General features: G+C 41.9%; 2 protein-coding genes across 10 annotated transcripts in view; both read right to left on the bottom strand.

Moving 5' to 3' along the window:
• Positions 1-3,402: 3,402 nt before the first annotated feature.
• LOC118795536 (ras-related protein Rap-2b-like) lies at positions 3,403-5,581 on the bottom strand. Its single transcript, XM_036554102.1, has one exon. The coding sequence runs from the start codon at positions 5,255-5,257 to the stop codon at positions 4,709-4,711; it is 549 nt and encodes a 182-aa protein (XP_036409995.1). The 5' UTR covers positions 5,258-5,581; the 3' UTR covers positions 3,403-4,708.
• Positions 5,582-13,267: 7,686 nt separating this feature from the next.
• Positions 13,268-20,849, bottom strand: part of LOC118795534 (muscleblind-like protein 1) — a 44,085-nt gene continuing 36,503 nt past the window's right edge. For 3 of the 9 annotated variants that reach the window (XM_036554093.1, XM_036554094.1, XM_036554095.1), the window contains exons 5-12: positions 20,440-20,679; positions 19,624-19,677; positions 18,472-18,625; positions 17,142-17,177; positions 15,719-15,810; positions 15,106-15,150; positions 14,221-14,293; positions 13,268-13,763 (exon numbers count right to left, since the gene is read on the bottom strand). In XM_036554093.1, the coding sequence (XP_036409986.1) occupies positions 14,237-14,293; positions 15,106-15,150; positions 15,719-15,810; positions 17,142-17,177; positions 18,472-18,625; positions 19,624-19,677; positions 20,440-20,679 (678 nt within the window). In that variant the 3' untranslated portion in view covers positions 13,268-13,763; positions 14,221-14,236. The remainder of the gene's footprint in view (positions 13,764-14,220; positions 14,294-15,105; positions 15,151-15,718; positions 15,811-17,141; positions 17,178-18,471; positions 18,626-19,623; positions 19,678-20,439; positions 20,680-20,849) is intronic. The other 6 variants (XM_036554096.1, XM_036554097.1, XM_036554098.1 and 3 more) reach the window with 6 other exon arrangements.

Here is a 20,849-nt window from a genome sequence, read left to right on the forward strand (position 1 = left end):
ATTCTAAAGAAGATAGAAAGGGCAACACATACTGAGAGGAGAATGCTATAGAGGACAGTAAGGTTAACACATACTGATGAGACTGTGTGCACTCCCTAGATTCTGTCCCTGGCAGCCACTGGAAAAAGGTAAAAGATGCAAACTCGGAGGAGGAAAAGCATACAAGCAGACAGACAAGGGCCCCGATGCCCACCCTGCGCACAGTCACACAAACACCCCATGTCTGCCCGGCTTCCCCTCACACTCCTGCTGCCCCTCCCCCCCGGCCCCTCCTCAGGCCGAACGACACGGCGGCAGTCAGGAAGCAGCGGGATTACAAACGGGCGTCTCTGTGCAGAGTTTCAGTGCTGCCCATTCATACTGAGCTACTGCAGAGAAAGACAGCTCTGTCCCTCCACCATGAACTTCCACACACACACACACACACACACACACACACAAATGTATGCAGCTTAAACTTAAGAGCACTGAAAACTCAAACACACTAGCTCAGAGAAAATATTTGTCCTTGTGCCACGCCCGGCAGCCCTCACATGCTTCCACCATTTGACAGACAGCAAGGAACTCCCCACCGCAAAACTACACCCTTCTCTCAGCTAAAAAAAGACCAAAGAACATTAAAATGAAAATTTCTGGCTTCAACAACAAAAAAAAAAAAGACAAAACGCAATGACTTGGGAAGTCTAGCCATCTGCTTGGCTTCTCAGCTGACTGATTTAAGCAGACCAGCCCACAAGGAACTGAACACCAAAAGGACTGACCAATCACTGAACTTGCACCAAACATATAATGACAGAAAATACAGATCTTAAACACTGGTGTCCATCTCCTTAATCTTGTGAAAGTGGAAAATATGCATTTCAACAAACTGTGCTGTGTCGCCCTGGAGACACTATATCATGACACACAGACCTAAAGTCAACATCATTCACCTTGGCCTGAAAGCATGTCAGACAGCCCTATGAGGTCCTTTTACTGACCGCAGAGACATGTGTAATGCACAGGTACCAGGCCCTGTTAATGTCAGCTGATTCATGTCTCATGGTAAACTCCCTATCTGGTAGCAGGGCTGCACTCAGAGCTGTGTATACACATGATTCAGTAGTGCAAAAACCCCTTTCAGCACCCAGGTACCAAACTCAGACAGGCCAGGACAGTCCAGTGCCAAGAATCAGAAAAATGACAGGAATTCCAGGGTATTCCCAGGACACTATCACAGCCCTGAGGCTGCGCTCAGAGGCCCCTGCCCCACCCACAGCCTTAGCCCTCCCTCTCACTCCTTTGCTCTCCCTCTCTCTCCTCAACTCCCTGTATCGAACACTCTCTCCTCAGAGTAGCCAAAAAGTCAGGCCTCACTTGACTGTTTACATGGAAAGTAAACAACTGCCTCTTACATATTGGAGACTTCAGTCCATTGGTCAGCCCATGACTCCTGTTTAATGACATCAGTTATCTTGTTTCAAAAACAAGGCCTTTTTTAACGGAGCTCTCTTTAAGAGATTCGCCATTGCACACTACCTGACAACACAGGCAGCCCCTGCTTTACAATGCAATTGTAACTGGTTTGCAATAATCCACAATGATGACATTTATACAAAATTCTGCTGTTAATTGTTTCATCACACAAACCTGCATTTGTGATGAGATGAAGATGCTGGGGGGTGAAAGGAAAGGTTTGAAATGGCATCAAAGTTTTTTTTTTTTAATTTAGGTCTGTTAGCTTTTTTTAGTTGACCGTGTGTATGGGAGCAAAAATCTGATTTTTAGCCTGTGTTCAGGAATGCAACCATAGTGTCTACAGGAAAACCATGCAACTACCAAGGACCAAGCATTCAGGGATTCCCAGAACACAAGAGACTGCCTGTACATCAGAAATTTTCAGAATTTCCTGTGGGCACTCTAACAGAGTGCAAAATTACTTTAAAGCTTTGACCACGGCTCAGTAACATAATAACAGACAGACAGTAGCTCCTCAAAAATTAAAGAATTTTCAAAATGACACCAAGCAGCGAGAAGCATTTTTGCACTCTGTGAGTGAGCAGCACCTTACAGAAAGCACAACTCTGAGAATCTGCCTCAGAGTCATACCAAAGAGAGACTGGGGCACAAGAGCCCTTTAATTCAACCAACGGCCTAACTGGTGGTTAAGATGATCATTATAAAGGAGAAAAAAAAAAAACACCCACGTTTGCTAGAGGCACGAGTGCCATACTTCCTGTCACTGTGTTGACAGCTCTCTCGCAGTCTTGATAACCCGTTTTTTTTTTTTTCGCTGTGGAATCTGCTAACGGCACTGCCGATTTGACTCTTTCATCTCTGGCCATTTGAGAAAATGGCTAGAATTCCAGCAACTCTGGTGCCAGGTCATGACAGGCTGTGGTGATATGATTCACTTTTAAAGGCAACAGTGGTTCACAGCCAAACAATCTCTTTTTATCTAAAATGAGTTCCTTCATCTCCCAGTAGCTTCCCTCCCAAAGCAGCATTCTTACAGCATACCCTCCACAGAACCTATCTGCACAAGATGACTGCCACAGCCCTGCATCAATATGAAGCCTGCCTGTCTCCCTTCCACATTCACCCACTGTGCCCTGAAGGGGCAAAATACCTCAGATTTATAATAGAGATATACAGCAGCCATGCTACGTGCTGCAACAAGCAGAGACGGCCTATCAAACTCTGATTCACAAGCAAGAGACACCATCAACCACCATTACACATTCTGGAAGAAAGGACCACAAAACTAATATCCTTAGAGGCCTGACAACAGCAACGAACTTATAACACAAAAATATGCACACACCTTCACAGAGGAAAAGTGCATACATTACACACAGAAGTGTCTGAACATGACTGGTACACAGACTGATGGGAGGACAGACAGACCAAGAGTAACGGAAGGGTCCAATCACCTGACACACATTAGGTTTCTGCTCCTGTAGGGACCACACACTTTACACACACTGCACAAGGGCCAACGCAGAACACAGCCCCAAGCTTCTATCTAGACCTCACTCCGGAACAGGCCCAGACCAGCGCAATACCCCTAACCTCTCTCTCTGAGCAGCTGGGCGATGCTAGTTTTAATTTTTCTTTGTGCCAGACCACGTGGCAGCCGTGGTGTCGTCGTGGTGACACCTATTGCAGAGAAGTCAGCATGGGAGCACAGGCCTGGGCAAGCACTGCTCCCCCAAAACAAGCCTGGACACCACACACATGTTCCAAACCCCCCACCCAAACACTAGCACTGCACCCCATAACATGATATAGTCTAACAACATGGAGGATTGCCATCACACAAAATAACAGAACACAAATCCACATCACCTTTTTTTATATAAAAATGCAATTTGTATTAAAAGTCTTTAACCAGACAGACAAACAGCTGTTAAAAGGCTGGTCTGAAATCATAATTACAATCAGGTTAGAATTTCTATGGTACATCACATTTTGTTAAAACAGAAATAAAAACAACATTTTTTGTTTAATTCCCAGCTGGCCAAGGAAGAGAAGTGGTTTGGTATTGTTAAGCCCGGGGTTAAAACAGTACCTGGGAATTGTTTTTATCTGAATGTAGACCAAACCTTGGCCAGACACACAACTTACATTTCAAATGCCATACTGAAAGGTAGATATTTCAAACAGAGGAAAACTCCAGTAACAATAGACCTTTTTGCCTCGATTACCCCCACCCCTCAATGAGATCAACCAAAGTGAATGGGTTCAGTAGTCTGTCCTCGCCATTTTATGAAATTCTTGTGGATACTCTCTCGGGTTGGCACTAAAGCAGAACAGCTGACTGTTGGAAGGCACTTGACGTTAAGGGGAGGGGGTTGTCGAAGTCCCCACGTCACGACAGTAACGTAAGGTCCTCCAGCAAGCGGAAGGGAGGGTGGCACTCGTAGTCAGCGGAAGCTTAAGTTTCATATTTTAACTTCACCAGCAGGATTAAAAATAAAACAAAACTTTTCAATTTACGTTTCGCGAATGGAAAATATCATTTGTATTCCAAAAAGGTATGCAGCTGGTACAAATATAACTTTTGCTTTATCGTAATTCCTTCTCTTTACATAAACGTTCACGCCGACCTCCAATGGTTGGTCTAGTTCTTGTTCAGAGTGCAGGATAAAACTAAAGTTCAAGGTCCGCCACACTGGGCTTGCAGACAGCAGTTTGAAAAGTTTTGAGTGCGACAAGCACTGCAGCCAAGCCGATTTCCAGAAGAGCTATCCATATCCGGGAATCACCAGAGGAGGGATGCTTCGGAAAAGCACTTCCTCCCCTTGCTGTCGTTCACCCAGTAGATGTCCGGGATTCTACACAAGTCACGAATACGCGCCTCACCCTCCCCAAAAAGAAACAGGAGAAAACGTGTTGGTCTGTTTACATGTTAAATGAAATATCCCCGTGTAGGCACCGGACAACGTTTTCAAAATGGAAAATGTTCATTTGATTGTATGTTTCTTAATATCCAGAGACATTCAAGTATTCTGCCATGTAAACACTTATTTTTAAATAATTGTCTTTTTGTAATAGGAGTGTGCAAGACAGCAGGACACTTTCAAATACTGACGACAGTCAACTTTTTTACACTTAAATTTAGTTTTGTTGGTTTAGGCAAACTTTTAGCTTCCGATCCTGCCGTAGTTTTTTCAGTTGTATTATTAGTCAGTCACCCAACCATACTATATGAAAAAATAAAATGACCTTAAAGAATAGCACAAGAGCAGCACTGGTCTTCCCCATTTGGCGCTGAAGCATAGTTCATTTGTCTAACAATCTCTGCAAACAGTTCGTCCACCGAGCCTTTATTTTTGGCTGAAGTTTCCATGAACGGACAATTCCAGTCCTCCGCCAGAGCCTTGCCTTCCACGGAGGAGACCTCTCTCTCGCCTTCCAAATCCACCTTGTTCCCCACTAAGATCATGGGCACCCGCTCGTACCTTTTCACTCGGATGATTTGATCCCTCATTGGTTTGATATCCTGAAAGCTCTGCTGGTTCACCAGGCTGTAGACCAAAATAAAGCCCTGCCCGTTTTTTATATACAGATCTCTCATGGAAGCGAACTGTTCGGTCCCCGCCGTGTCCAAGATTTCCAGTACCGAGGGCGACGAATCCACTTCTATCTCCTTTCTATAGAAATCTTCGATCGTTGGATCGTATTTTTCTATAAATGATCCAGTTACAAACTGCACGGTCAGTGCTGATTTCCCCACTCCGCCAGAGCCCAGCACGACTACTTTGTATTCTCTCATGGCTTCTGAAAACAGTCACTCTCCCCCTTGCCTTCTTCTCGACTGCGCTTCCTACACGCTGGCCACCCCGATGTGCTCAAACTGCAAGCCGCTCCACCACTCTCCGAATGCCGTTTTCGACCCCGGTCTAAGGATTCTGGGGGGTTGGCTTGCACGATCTGTTCTTTGGGTGATAATGTATGGGTATTCGACCGTGCCACAGCATCAGAAATGTGACATGTTCAAACCCTGCTGTTCCCTGCGCAGGGAGTGTGATCAACGCGCTCGCTCTCTCGCACGCGCTTCCTGCCCACAGACTCACAGCGCAGCGGCGTCTTCACGTCACGAGTGGAGGCTCCAGCTTCGTTTCTTAAAGGCGCAGTAATGAGCTCGTCGGAAACGGGTTAAAACTCCTGTAAACTAACTCAAGTGGCAACCACACCTCCTTTGACACGTTTTAGGAGTAATATTCATGCTAGAACAAGAGATTTTATATATAACCTGTTCTGTTCTGACCTCTTCTGTTTGCCATTATTGGGGGTAGACACTTTCATTGTGATTTGTGGTCGAGCTTAAATAAATTTTGTGAAAATTACGAGTTGTTGAGTGGGGGTGCAACAAAAGTGGCTTGGTTAAAACTAAATATTTGTCTCATTTGGTCAGTAATATCTGCAAACAAATAATCGAGTTTAAGTCTGAGTCATTATGGCGACCCTCAGAGTCAAACTGGCCAAAGCTGAGGGAAGTGATCTCTCAACATGTCTTGCGACACATCTGACAGTGAGTTCTTTGTAAGGAAGGATGCTAATTATTTGTATTTTAAAAATGAAAGTATTTAATACATGCTGATTAAGCATAAAATCTGAATTTTTCAATGCACAGACACCATGTGCAGCATGCGAGAAATCTATGGGCCATTAGTTTTACTGTTGTTACTGTTGTTATTATAGTTGTTATTATTATGCCTGATACATATAATCATTCCATATACATGTAGTATAATAATAGTAATAACAATAACAACAGTAATACTAATGGCTCTCAAATTTCTCACTTGCTGAACACTGTGTGTGTGCATCAGCAATGGCCTCACTCACACACACACAAAGATTTAATGAGCAGCTGTTGATTGGCCAGTCAGGGGTCCCTTCGCAAAGGCAGCCAGAGTGTTTTATTGCAGTAGGAATGTCACGCCTTTGGGGGGTTCAAGCCTTTTGGACCACCCTCCCCTGTGTGTCTCTTCACATGACAGCATCAATGAGAAAAACAGCAGGATCTCCTTACTTACTGTGTTGCATTTCCCAGGCGATCCCCTTTAAGACAATAGAGTGGTTATTACACTTAGCGTATTAGCGTGTGACTCCAATGTCAGATACAGCATGTTTTCATGCTTTTCAGTTTGCTCTTTGTGAATGCTGGTGATATCAGGGAATGAGGGCCTGAGGCACTTACATGGGGGGAAAAACCCATTGTATGTGCTGTGTGTTTACATGAGAGTGCATGTATGAGCGCCTGACTATATGTGTCTGACCACATGAATGTGTACCTCCATGTTGCTTGCTTTTTCAGGAATAATACTGCTCATAGGCTTTTGTGATGTGGTGATTCAGCTTCCAGTTGTCCTGTGATTCTTCCTGTTTAACACAAGGGCTGTCTGTCATTTGCATCACTCACTGGCTCCAGCACACTTACGTGTAGGACCCGGGAGATAGCAGAAGCCTCAGGAAATGGAGTTTAGAGATCATGAATCAAGAGATTCCAGTTTAGCAACTTCCTTCCCCAGTAAAATACTGCTCTTCACAACATCTGTGATAAAACCTCCTCCTCACCCAAGAGCCAATTCAAATCTTTTATTGTTGAAGTAAAGTATGCAATCCAAGTTTTCAAGCGTATTTGACTCCTGCTTTGTTGTAGTAGAAATAGCAGTGGGGTAGAAGTTGTGGCAGAAGACATAGCTTGTGATATTATTTTCCCAATTCTAGTGGTTGTCTTTCTCCTGACCTCTAGAGGACATTGCTGCACAGTACAACAGTATTCAAACTAGAATCACTGCACTATTATAATACCCACCTGTGACTACTGTAGCCTCTGTATTGCTTCCCTTTAACACTGGGTATTTATATACCTCAGCATTGAGAAGAAATAGATGCAATTATATAAGGAGGGCATGAAGAGAGAACTGCCTCCATAATTAACACATCGGTGTGCATAGAACGTATTAATTATGGCCTAGAGAGCAAATCTTTTTCAGCTTGTTGTAAGGCACTGGGATGGTGATATCAGGTGTATTAATGCGTAATGGGGAGACAATTGTGTAAGGCAGCATAGTGGTTAAATAGGCAGCTTGATTTCTGTGTATGACACTACTTGAACCAAGAACCTACCATGTATTGCTCCAGTATGTATCCAACTACATTAATGGATGTTATGTGGATCTGTGAGTCTGTCTGGATAAAAGTGTCTGCCAATCAAATAAGTAATGAAATAATTATAGCAGACTTCTAACAGACTCACAATGGTGCTCAAAGGCTGTCTGCACATCAGAGCATGTATGGCTCTGTGGCTACAAAACCACTGACTCACACAGGGCTCGCATTAAAACAAGCTACTTGCTGAAGGACATCAGACCAGGCACTGTGCAGATCAAATGATCTTTATACCATCTGGATGGACTGAAAAAAAACTGATAATTAGTTTGGTTTATACTATAAAGATTACTGGATTCGCAGAACACCTGTTCTGAATATAAAAAATAATGTGACCATCCTGATCTGAGTACAAAAAAGTATGGATCAAAGCAAGAGACCACCTGCACCCGTGTACATACCCTGCTCATGAATGACATCTAATTAATGTTTCAGTCATGCAGGCTACCAGAAACTCACTTTGCAACAACCAGCTAACTGGCCAGAAACATTCACAGGAAAACTGGGATTAGTGTGTAATAATCTAGTACTCACAAATGTACTAACCATGACATCAACCTATGTCACTTCACTGTTTCAGGCTTACTGTATTGTGATCTATGAGGTAAACACAGGGTATCTCCCTCGTCTATCAGCGTTACCACAGTTTTCCACTAGATGGCATTATAATACCAATAAAGTGTTTTTCAATCCTGCTCCTGTAGTATCCCAGGGCTCATGTTGTTCAGTGTCTGTATGTGTGTATATGTGTGTGCGTGCATGCATTTGTGCATTCAAGCTGTGCTCTTAACTAATTAGGTTTGAGTGAGTCTTTAATTAAGTACAGATTTGTATTTGACATCATTAATTACCCATGTTACCCCTTAATGATCCATTTTAAGTCATTGAAGGTAGAAGTGTGTGTCTGGAGTTGTTTTTACAAAATATAAAGATAAATGTGCCAAAGATTGTTCATATTATGTTGTTAATACTTGCCTCTTACACTAACTCAGTGCTTTTAGTCATTCAATTCATTGTTCTAGGCCCAAAACAAATGTATTATTAATCAATACCCTTTAACATAAACTGCTTTATCAACTGGTTTAATGTGCACATATGTGGAAAATAAGTTGAAAACTACCACCCTTTTCTTAGCATCAAGCAAATGACAGTGCTCATCTCATAGGAGGTACTATTAGGAAGAATGCAAGAAATAAATGAGACAGCAGGAGATTTATTTTTTATTTGATTTTTTACAGCAAATCCACTTTTATTTTGTTTTATGGTTTTTTTTGTTTCTTTTTTATTCATAACAGCAAGCATTAATGAGAATATTAGCAAAAAACAAATGGCAGCTGAAGACATAATACATTATATTATAGCAACTACAAGCAAAAATGTAAGTCTCTGATTACACAGTATTAAAATTCCTGGCATGTGCACTTTGAGCAGATGAAGAGAGATCATTGCGTTTGGCTGTAAGACTATCAGAGCAAACCAGCGAGAAATATTGCTGATTCTGTCAGGGGGGAAATGGAGCTTTGGTTCTGTAGTTTTAAATAAGCAAATTGCAACAGACATGAGGAATTGTTCTTTACCAGAGATAGTACATTCATTCCTTTTAATACGTATTCATACGTTTTGCTTGTTGGTTCATCTGCTGAAAGCACAGTTGCCAGATTAGAAGAGCTTTGTCATGTGACCTCTGCAGTAATAGTGCACGTCTGCCTGCTTTTAATCTAAAGGTGAAGGAAGTGAGCATCCAGGTTGTTTTGTTGTCACCGTTGTTGCTGTTATATCAAAGCAAATGCTCCAACATGTAGCAATCTGATTGGCTCAGGTGCATCACATGTCATTTCTGGGCAAATCAGATTTGACCATGTTGAGTGTGCTTTATCTAAGACTTTGTCAACTTCTCCATTAGGTATGGTAAACCACTTTATTTTTATACCTACTCTAAGCCCATTATATTTATATTATGCTGTATATCTTAAATATGTTTTGTGGTATCAAATATTTGAATTTTATTTAGTATGTCATTTTTATTTTTATTTTTATTTTTGTTTTTAGCATGCAACTAAATGTCTGTATGTTTGTACTAAAATAAGGAATGGAACCTGTTGTGTGGGCAGGACCCAGCTGGGCGTGACCCAGTGAGGCCTATGGTACGGCAGTTAAGGGGGGGCCGCGCGCTACCTGTCGGGTCACGTCTGGCGAGGGCGGAGTTTACCTCCCCCTGGAGGGCTCCTGGCGAACTACAAGCCGCTGGCACGAAAGCAGAGGAACGTGTCGCCTTTTCTGAAAGAGGCAGAGTGAGACTCCACCATGCTTCTGCAAGCAAGTTTTGTTTGAGCCGGTCTTTCGTTTTCATTTTAATTTACTTTTAAATTAACCTAACAAAATTCCATACAATTATATACCTTTTTTTATTCAAAATAAGATCTCAATATTATAATTTTATCTTTCTTTTTTTGACTATATACAGAAGTGCAAAAAGTCAACCTTCGTCCTTAAGGTCCTGACTCGCTTGTTCGCGGGCGTAACCGGCGCTCAACGATAGTTTACTAAAGCTTCAGAGATTCGCCGATTAGGCCTGACATCCAACGAGGAGGTCTATAGAAGGAGACAGTACCATGTTCTTCTGTCATCACCTGCTGCGTGTCAGTGTTTCCAGCTTGGATTGGCATGTGGGTTTCAGACATTCTTGCAAAAAAATTAAACTGGCTCTCATTCAGTTTAACAGGGACCTTTTCTGACATCCTGATAATTTCTCAGACTTCTGCATGACTGTCAATATTCATACTGGGAAGGATTTTGCTGATCCTCCCAAATTTGTATCATCCAATCATGCTGTGAAGTCAGTGGACACCAGAGAACCAGGAGAAGTAGCTTTAACAATGTGCCAAAAAGAAAACACTATTGTGTGCAAATGAGAGACAAATCATGTTAATCAATTCCACCAGTGCACTGCAATATTAGATGTCAATATTAGGCAATGATGTCAAAATAAGGCCAATTGACAAATAAATGACAACCAACCAAGAGTTAATTTAATCAAGTTAGTTTACAGAAATTTATGTGCACTTTAACCAGGATTTTAAATTATTTGTTCTTATTGCAGGAACACTGGATCGCAGCCTATGTGTATCATGTTTTATTTGATTTACCAAGGTGTTTTATCTCTGATGTTTGAGGGTTGATTGTTACATGGCTGACAGCATAATTTACGCTGTTACTAAGATACAGTTTGGTTGTCCTAACTCCACCCAGTCTCCAGTCTCCACCCACCCACCCCATTGTGAGGAAGAAATTCACACATACTTGTGTTAGGGTGAGACAGATATGGCTGAAAGAGCTTGTACTGTGTGCTTCTATAAACCTCCTAGCATCCAGGGATTTTAGAAATATTAAGCAATAGTTTTTTTATGGATACAGTAGAAAATAATGTTTACTCTGCAAACTAATTTTTATTATTATTTATACTTTCCCATAATAGTGACTAGTTAAAAAACATAATAATTCGTTCAAATATTATTCAATTTTCAGCCAGACTTGTTGCCACAGCAACAGCTAAACTTCTCTCTTTCCTGGTTGTAAGATAAATCCATATAAAAGATCTTTGTTCAAAGTATTTCAACAGACAGGAAAAATGTCAGACATTCTTACATTTCACTACAAATAAAAATCATTTAGTGAACACTAACAAATCCACACTACAAATAAACCTAAAACTATGAATATGATGTGATGAACACAAAAAGGGGTAGGAGGGGGCGGGGGTGATGGTGTCTTTTGTATACTACAAAAGTCATCTGATAATGTTAAGTATAACACAGTAAGACAAAAACACTCAAAATATTAAAATCAACCTTAGAGATACATGAAATGTCCAAATAAAATGTGAGAAACAAGTAAAAAGTAAATCAATAAGTGTAATGAGAGAAAACTAAACTTCTATCAGTAAGACCTATAATAAAACATTTAAACAGTTTATAACCCACATCATGATTGAAATGACATGGAATGGGTCTGAACCCACAATTTAATCTAAGGCTATAAGAGAGGTACAGAACAATCACTAAATATACACCTCATCCCTGCACCATAACACCCTAAGCAAAAAGTAATATACGGCAATGTACAGCAAACATGAAATCCCAAACATAAGGAATACATTTTTATACAGCTAAAAAAGATGGCAAACATTACAAAATGTATTAATTGTCATTGTCATATTTGCAGTTCTATGCATTCACTGTGCAATATATTTCACAATTTACTCGATTGACAATATATTGTACAATACATGCATGAAATTACCGGGAACAATGACAACTGATATATTTTGTAATATGTGCAGTTGATCTTGACCTTAAAAAAAAACATTAGTTACATTTCGGATTTCATATTTGAACCTATATGACTTTTTTGTAGGGCACGCATCAGAGCCATACTGAGTTACCCATAGTGCACTGGGAAGTTCAGAGGGTTCAAGAACTGAATCCCTCCCTTTCCCACTTCCTTACACAACCCTCTGGAATTTGGCCATACATCAGCAAACTGCTAAACAGAGCTCCACTATCCAACCCAAACTTGTCAAACAAACCTTAAAAAAAGGAAAATTAAAAACACCTTTGGTTGAACTCATAATAAAGAACACACATCTATTTTTCTGATGTATTCATCTCGAAGGCGTTCTCAGGCTATATGTATGAACTCTTAAAAAAATAATAAAAACGATAATAAGCAACAACAACAATATAATTGTAACACCAAAGTAAAATCACATATAAAAATTGACCCAGATACATATCCCATCCAACTCAATTTGGTATATCATGCATCGTTTTTGTTTTTTTTTTTGGACAGAGCTTCTTTCAGCTGTGTTTTTAGAATCCCACCCGCCGCGGAGCAAGACTGTGATGCGACATTAGGCCCACAGCACCAGACCTCTGCGCACAACTCTTTAGAGTCCAGGGACTTCTCCTTCACACAGAGCCACGCCCAGCCCTTCACTACCCCCACACCGTCAGCCTCATAAAAACAAAATGGCAACTGAGCACGAATGGGGAAAACTGGGGGTGGGGGGGTTCGGGGAGGGTAAAGAGAGGGTAAACACGAAGGGAAAAAAGGAGGAAAGAGGACACGCTCTGGCCAAGCTCCTGAACTGAACCGAACACGAAAAGTGCTGCGGTGGACCGCGTGAGAACGTGAGAGGGCTCCCTCCAAAAAACCGAGAAGAAAAATGGCACGGACACAAAAACAAAATGAGACATGTACAAAACAATAAAATAAAAAGTATAAAACGTGGCGCTTGGATGAACACAATAACACTGCAGGAATAACACTCATCTTTTTTTTTTTTTGTTTTGGATGTACAGTCTATGGCACTTGGACGTGGAGCCCACAGCATGGTCATTAAAACTCAGATGTGCTTTTAAAAAGTACACAAGTCATGTGTGTATTTGTTTTTTTTTTCCCCAAAACATTCATCTGTCTTTTTCGCCGCCGCTTACAATCTAGTTCGCTAGATCTAGTTGAGAATACTGCCTGACGGTTTTCATCTAATATGGCGCTAGGTTGGGTTTTTTGTTGTTGTTTTTTTTTAAATTTTTTTTTATTTAAGTTTTTTTTTTTTACTTTGTAAGTTTTTCTGTTTTTATTTTAAACACAAGGTGCATCAGTGTTCTTTTGTAAACCATAAAAAATCTATCAATTGAAATCAAACAAAGAAAAAAGAAATATTTCTTGGTCTACTGACGTACCAATACTGTGTACATTTAGACACGGCAACACCAACAGTCAACCCTGCGGCATTGCACGTGTATGTTGGAGGATTTTAAGTACATTTTTTTTTCTTTTGTGTCCAACACACATGTGTAGATGCATGCCACCCACAGCAAATAGAAAGGCAGACAGTAATGTAAACAACACAGTTTGCCTCAGCCGAAGGGTTGGCTGGAGACACAGTATGTAAAGGTGGCGTGTGTATGGGGCCTACACATGTCCTCCGCCTCGCTCCCCCCGTGAAGTTAGCATGCATGACCTGGGATGGAACACCAGCTGAGAGGCGGAGCTTGTTCCTGTCCATCCCACACTCTCATCGCACACTCTCATATGATCTGTCAGAGAGAAGCGTGCCATCAAAAAAAAAGCATTTCGCCTCACGGAGCTCAGACAGCAGACAGTACTACACGTGCACTCCCAAGTTCTTGTGAGGTGCCAAGCTTGATGGCCAGATATCAAGCCTGACACAATCTTGTACTACAGTCAATGTACATAGCAGTATGGTAAAACATTGACAAACATTTGATTTAAATGAATAACAGATGCTTGCGGCATAACGATAAGCTTAAGTGTTTTCTACTTGTGTTTTCCAAACCCGCTCTGAAATACATGTCTTAAGATGTACACGGCAGCTGTTTTATGACAAGTGACTGCAATATGGGCATAAATTGAATAGTTCTCTGAAGGCAAATTTAATAGTATGCATTTAATAGTACTAGTCAGACACAAATTCGCAGCTTGAAGACAGACAGAAAGAGACATGCAGACAGACAGAAACACAGAGAAACTTACTGTTCTAATGGAACTCCTACATCTGAGTCAGATACTTGTGACTAGTCAGATGATCTGCAGATATTATTGGAATCTGAAGAGAAGGGGGGGGAAATGAGTGATTAGTTAAAACACCTGCTGTTACATTTTTTGGGGAGGAAAAAAATATTTTAAAACAAAACCACACATACAGTTCATTACAGGTCCAGCACTTTCACAAAGCATGTTCCTACTTGCTGAATGACCAAGCAATGCAAAGTCATTGCAAAGTCATTGATTCAAACCAAAACGAAACCGAAGTCGAACCGCAACGTCTTAGACACAAAACCAATCAGCTAACACGTACGAGGTGGGTTATTCTGTGCGGAGTGACGGTGACTGGTGTCAAAAGCTGACTGAGGGAAAAGGGAGGATAAGGGTCAGCAGTGCCCCATGCACACCCGGCCTCCTTGTTGACCCGCACAGTGTTTAGGAGCCTCAGAACTGCGCTGAGACATATCTGGAGTGAAGCCACAGCCATAGAAATGTATAGAAATACACTGACAGCTCCAGCAGTGTGTGTGAGGGCTTTGTCTGCTTTATCTGTGTGAAAGAGTACCGCCTTTCTGTGTATGAGGCCTCAACCGTCGTCTCGTGTTAACAACTGATAACAGCAACACCTCTATTTCTGACTGCACTCAGTGCTGGAAGCGAACGCGTCTTCATGTCCTCCTGCTTTGGCGAAAATGGCGCTCTGCGCGAGGTCTTAAACGGACGAGCCAATGGGGGTGTTAGGCAAAAGTATGTCAACTTTCACAGCAGGCGAAAAAAAAAAAACCCAAAGCTGTGCCGAAAAAACTGAACAGACTGCAAATGTTGCACATACATATCGCTGTAAAACAAAAAAAAAAACTACCGCATACATACCAACTGCATGTATTCGTGGGTAGTCAACTTTGATAAGGAAGAGTCCTCAAAATGAGAAAGGACAAAAAAAATCAAGATTAATATGGTGAATTATACATAGCAGTTAAGCCTTACAGTAAAGCTCCTCTAGCGGATGTGCCTTCTATTTGTCCAAAATTACTTTCAAACTTAAGTGAAAAAGAAAAGGCTCAGCTGCATAATTCTACAGTTCTGTTTGTCGGTATTGTTTGGAAACATAAAAAAAATCACAAAAAAATGTTAACTGAAGTACTTGCTGCAACTGACCAGACAACAGTATTGTCATCAATAGCAGCTTACTGAATTGGTGAAACGGAGGTGTGTTCATGTTCTGATTGAATTCCAGTCTACAGTATGTGAGGGCAAAGTACAACTGTATCTAAGTGTAAAACACACCCTATATGTGGTGTGGGTGCATGTAGTGCCCAGACTAATGGTGTCATACAATCATGTAAGTGAAGGCCAACAAGTGGGAGGTCACCCGCCCCACCCCTGCAACGCAACGCCCCGCCCTGCCCCATTCCCAGCAGTAAGAGTGAAGCACCAATTGGCCCAAAGGGTTTGTACGGAGAGACAAAGCAGTAAAGGAGCAAACCTGATTGGCTGTGGCGGTTGCGAAGGGAACACTTGTGGCAGATGTGGTTGCTGCAGACACAGTGGCTGGCGTAGCACCGTGCATCATGGGAACTTTTTGGAGGGAAAATCATATAAGCAAACGTACAGAGGAGTGTAGCAATATGGGTTCAAAGGCAAACGGGAAGTAAAGGGAGCATTGGGGAGGGGGTGGAGGGGGCTAGGCGTGGTTACACCAGGGATAAGCCATGTGACACATTACAGAGGTAAACATCACCAGCAAACTGACAAGCAATCAGGCAGCTTAGCAGAGGAGTGAAATTCCGAGAAGGGTACCACACAGGAAAATAGGACATATCTACCTCTTTAAGTTATCAAATAAAGTAATTAGCAGTTTGCTACCATGCAATTGACATATTCAACAGTTGATGGAAGTACCTTGGACCTTTGAATTATGTACCTCAAACCATAATAATAATAAAAAAGAATACCTGGAAAATACAACATATCTGTGTGTGTGTGTGTGTGTGTGTGTGTGTGTGTGCGTGTGTGTGTATGTGTCATATACATATGTGTGTGTGTGTGTGTGTATTGTATTGTTGATTGATCAGATCTGTTGATGATGTTGTCTCGTGTATTTGTCATATTAAGTTTTCATCTGCAAATAAGGCACACACCCAAAAAAGTTTTCTCTTACATTCTCTTTCTGACCTCTTAGTCCAATTAACCTTTGCAGCACTTATTTGGTTAATCGGTCCAATTACTTGACTACAGTCCAGCCCTAATGTGTGTGTGTATATATGTATATGTATATATATATATGTACAGGCAGTCCCCATGTGTATGACTGTGCTGGAAAGCACATGATGAACTGGATAACCAAGAATTGAATTCTCTCTCTTTCCAAAGAGGCAACACTACAAACAGGGGAAAAATAAGAAAGACAGCATGACAAAAAACAAAAACGGCCCACTGGGAAATTATTGTTCTGTTGTTACTTTGCTGGCATTCCTGCCTCTTTTTCTTACTCTCTTGCCTCTACTTAAATTTTTCTGTTGAACATTTTTCTGTCAAAATTAATGCCTGCATTTTTACTAATGTGGTATACACGTATTGCCTAACAACAGGCCAGCATGAAATGGGGACTGCCTGTATTTGGAGCATATATATTTCACAACTTATTTTGCATAACCAGTTCTTTATCCATCTCTCACACGCCACCAAAAAACTCATTGAACAGTCACTGAACCAAGGGCGTATACAAAGGCTGATAAAAGGCTTTCCGATTTGAAGGATGTGATATGTCAATTAGATGTCAGATTACAGATTGAACCGATGGGTGTTAGTGAATGAAAGTGACTCTATGACACTCAGAGAAGCCGTTTGAGGGAGTGTGAGAAACCGAAAAGGCTTTAAGGTAATAAAGAGAGAAAGCCGGCACCTACCAACACTTGTTGCTGGTGTCATGCACAATATTGAGCCTGCCCATCATGCATTGCAACAGGAAGTGGATTGGAAAAGGAGAAGAATCACAGCAGCCCATACCAAGGGTAATTAGAATACAGAAATAAACAAGGAAGAGAACATTGTTACGGGAACAGTAGGATTTTCATTAAAGCACTATCAGTCAATGAATTAATAGGTGTAGTAGTGTAGACAGATAGTGACCCCAGGCACTGACACTGATCAGTTTCAGGTGGTGGTGTGAAGGTTAAGATTAGGATTGATTTAGCTGATCCTGGGTCAGTGCTTGGTGGCACATTCTACCTGGAGCATAATGCACAACTCAAAGGTGTATTTTTGCAACAGCAAAAACAAAGTGTTAATAGTGCAATGTGCAAAGAAGGATATATAGCAAACAGTCTAATATTGGCAATGGTTTTAATTATTTTCATTTACACACTCATACTTACTCACATTCGCGCTTACACACACCCAAACAGAGAGACAGCAACAAAGAGGATAGCAATGTAAAGCAATTGCAGGGTCCAAAACACTTAAACAAAGCCCCAGAAACTCTCCTTCAGTAAAAGCGCCTAGTCAGTCCTCACAGAAAGGATAGGTCAGCTTACCACAGAACTCAGTCAATGACAACAGGATCGTACAAAGACATGTCTTCCAGGACATGAGTGACAACACTAATAGATTCAGCAGGAGGTCTAGGGCAATGTGGCTTATTGGAGTGATGTCACCACGGCTGCGTTTGATAGGTAGAGTACAACAGAGCGTTCTGCAGTGATCCCAAAGCCAGACTCTGTAGCGCTCTGACAGTTTCTCTTGTGAACAGCTGCTACACAGTGCTCACTCCCTCTCTGCTCCCTGGAAGGCAGACACTTAACTCTGACCCCCTCCCTGACAGGAGAAGACCCTGTGAAGCACACTGCGGGACAGCAGAATTGTCCCCTCTGGACTGAGTCCACACCACATTCAGTTGCCTCTCTTAACACAGAGCAAAGCCATGAAACCACAACTCTTAACCATTTTTCTGCCTTCTCTCAAATCTGCCTGGCATTTCTTTTAAAAAGATCATATATGAGCTAAAATGAAATATATTTTAAACTTCCACCGAACCCTAGAAGCCACAGAAACAAACCGAAAAGAAGAAACAACAAGCCTTCAAAGCTTTGGTCAATGTTTCTCTTGATGAGATTTTGTGTATGTGTGTTTATGTGTGTATGTATGCATGCTCTCCTCCTGTCTGCCAAAGCCAGGTCAGACACAGAAGCAGAGGTCAGGGGTCAGAGGTTAGAGGTCGGGGGCAGCAGGGGGCCCTACCTGATGGTATAAAGGCAGCGTGCTGCTGAAACTGCATGTTGGCAAGGGCCTGTTGGTACTGGAACATGCCAGCGTTAAACATGGCCGTGGCACCATTGGTTTTTTCAAGCGCAGGTCTCTTTGGTAAGGGTGGCATGACGGCGGGCGGCATTCCCTGCCAACCAGCCAGAGCGATAGGGTGGGTGGGAGGGAGGGGGGGCGGATCAGAAGTGGAGTAAAAGTAAAAGAGAAAAGAGAGTAAAATAATTGTTGTTAGAGGACAATAACATGATATCACCTTCTTCAGCAGCCAGCAGGCAAGCACTGCTCTGTACATACACTGTATATTATTGCAGAAGCAAGGCAATGGAGCTGACTGAGCAGTACTGTCAGTATTGATAGCAATAACGCAATAAGAATCATCACCATTACAGTGACCTCTATGGCAATATTAACAGCTAAGACATTAATATCACTGACAATAATGCAAAATAACAAAGCATTGCACTAGGACAACAAAAAATAATGTTTGCAGCTGTATTTTAAAATGCAGTTTCATATTTTAATATTAACAACAGCAATAGTAATTCTAATAATTATTAACATCACAGAAGGTATCAATAAAAAGCATTAAGCAGAAAAGCTGCAGTGCTTGCTCCTTGATTAACAGTAAAAGGCATGTTAATTCTGTCTCAGGAGCGAGATATCTCTACAAACAAAGAACAAAGCCCTTCAGCCCTCCCAGAAGTCCCCAAATTAGACATGCAAAACTGGAAACAATACATGCAAGATATCTGAATACTAAACATTTGAATACTCATAAACTAGATCCATGCCACCACACAGAATTTAGAATTATGAACACCATTTAACCCACCCTCTCGATACATAGTTAGATAGACTACAGGTGATGAGGTGATTGTGGTCTTTCCTTGTAACACTGTAGATTCTAGCATGACAATGGAATTGTGAGCATATAGACATTCACCATTACATGAATGTAAATATACATAGAATTGTTTTGTTTAGTGTATGAATGGAATATTCCACAATCAATTTATCACCTGATAAATGAAATTTAAAAGAAAAACTATCTTAAAAAACAATGTTTTAGTCAAAACTTGTACTACAATAAAGCAACATGCCAAGCTAAAAGGTGAAAGGTCATAGTACCAGGTCAAAGGTTGCCTCGAGGGGTCGCTTCAGTGATTTGACAGCCGACTGAGTCTTAATTAGCAGGCAGCGAGCACATGATGGCAATGGGCCAATGGGGTTCAAGCGCATTAACATAAACAGCAAGCAGAGGTGCATCATGGGGGCAGCAGTGCATTTCGGGTAGGTGAGAAAAAAAACAAATAAAAAAACAAATCATCGGAATGCAATATACAACGGAGAACAAGACTGAGCATGCTCAGTAAAAGTACTGCTGCTGTTACTTTAGAGTCTACAGGCCTGACATCATTTATTTAACAAAGTTATGTATCCAAGTATAACCTGCTATTCACCATTTTATAGTCTGAGAAATATTACTGTCAGGCCATAAGTTACATTACATGAACTGGGCTCTTTTCACTGTGAATATTATCGTCATTACCACAAAACAAGAACTACAAAGCATTCTACCCTTTTTTTCTCAAGGCAAAAAGTAGTTTGAAAGAGAGGAGTAACGTAGCATGTTGTGGAAGAAGAGGTTCAGACAAATAGGATAATTAAATCTCATTACACTCCAGTAATCATGGCTGCCTTGAGACACACACATGCCACTGCTTGCATTTCGGTCTTGAGGGACAACTTGTTACAGTTTCTGGGGGCAGGGGGCGGGGGGGACACTTAATGACGTAACACAGGGAGGCACTGCCGAGGCTAAGGTATATGCTGTGGGCCAATGGGGGGAGGGGGTAAGGGGACAAGGGGGAGGTTTGGGCCAGGCAGGGCGGGTTGGGGCTGGGGGCATTGCCGGGGGGTGGGAGGGGGCAGCGCGGTACCTACCATGGCTGCCGCGGCAGCAGCCTGGTTGACTTGGTGCTGGGCGGCCTTGATTTTGGCCTGCAGGTGGGCCGGGGGGTGGAAGTACTTGCACTTCTCCCGGGAGCAGCGGCCCTTGATGTAGTCCATGCACACCGTCACCGTGTTGTCGTTGGTGTCAATCATAGTGCTGTCGGCAGGGTGGGCGAACCGGCAGTCCGTCTCACCCCGAGAACAGTTACCCCGCTGGTACTCCCTGCAAACCTGAGAGAAAGAGAGAGCTACAGTAAGCAGCTAAGATTTCACACACACAAACACACACACACACATAAGTACACACTTACATACATTTGTATGAATTAACATGTGCCCACACAATTCCAAGACATTGTGTGTGATTGACAGTTCAGTCCCACCCACAGCAGATAATACCC

The sequence above is a fragment of the Megalops cyprinoides genome, chromosome 20, assembly GCF_013368585.1.
Source record: "Megalops cyprinoides isolate fMegCyp1 chromosome 20, fMegCyp1.pri, whole genome shotgun sequence".
Classification (NCBI taxonomy): domain Eukaryota; kingdom Metazoa; phylum Chordata; class Actinopteri; order Elopiformes; family Megalopidae; genus Megalops; species Megalops cyprinoides.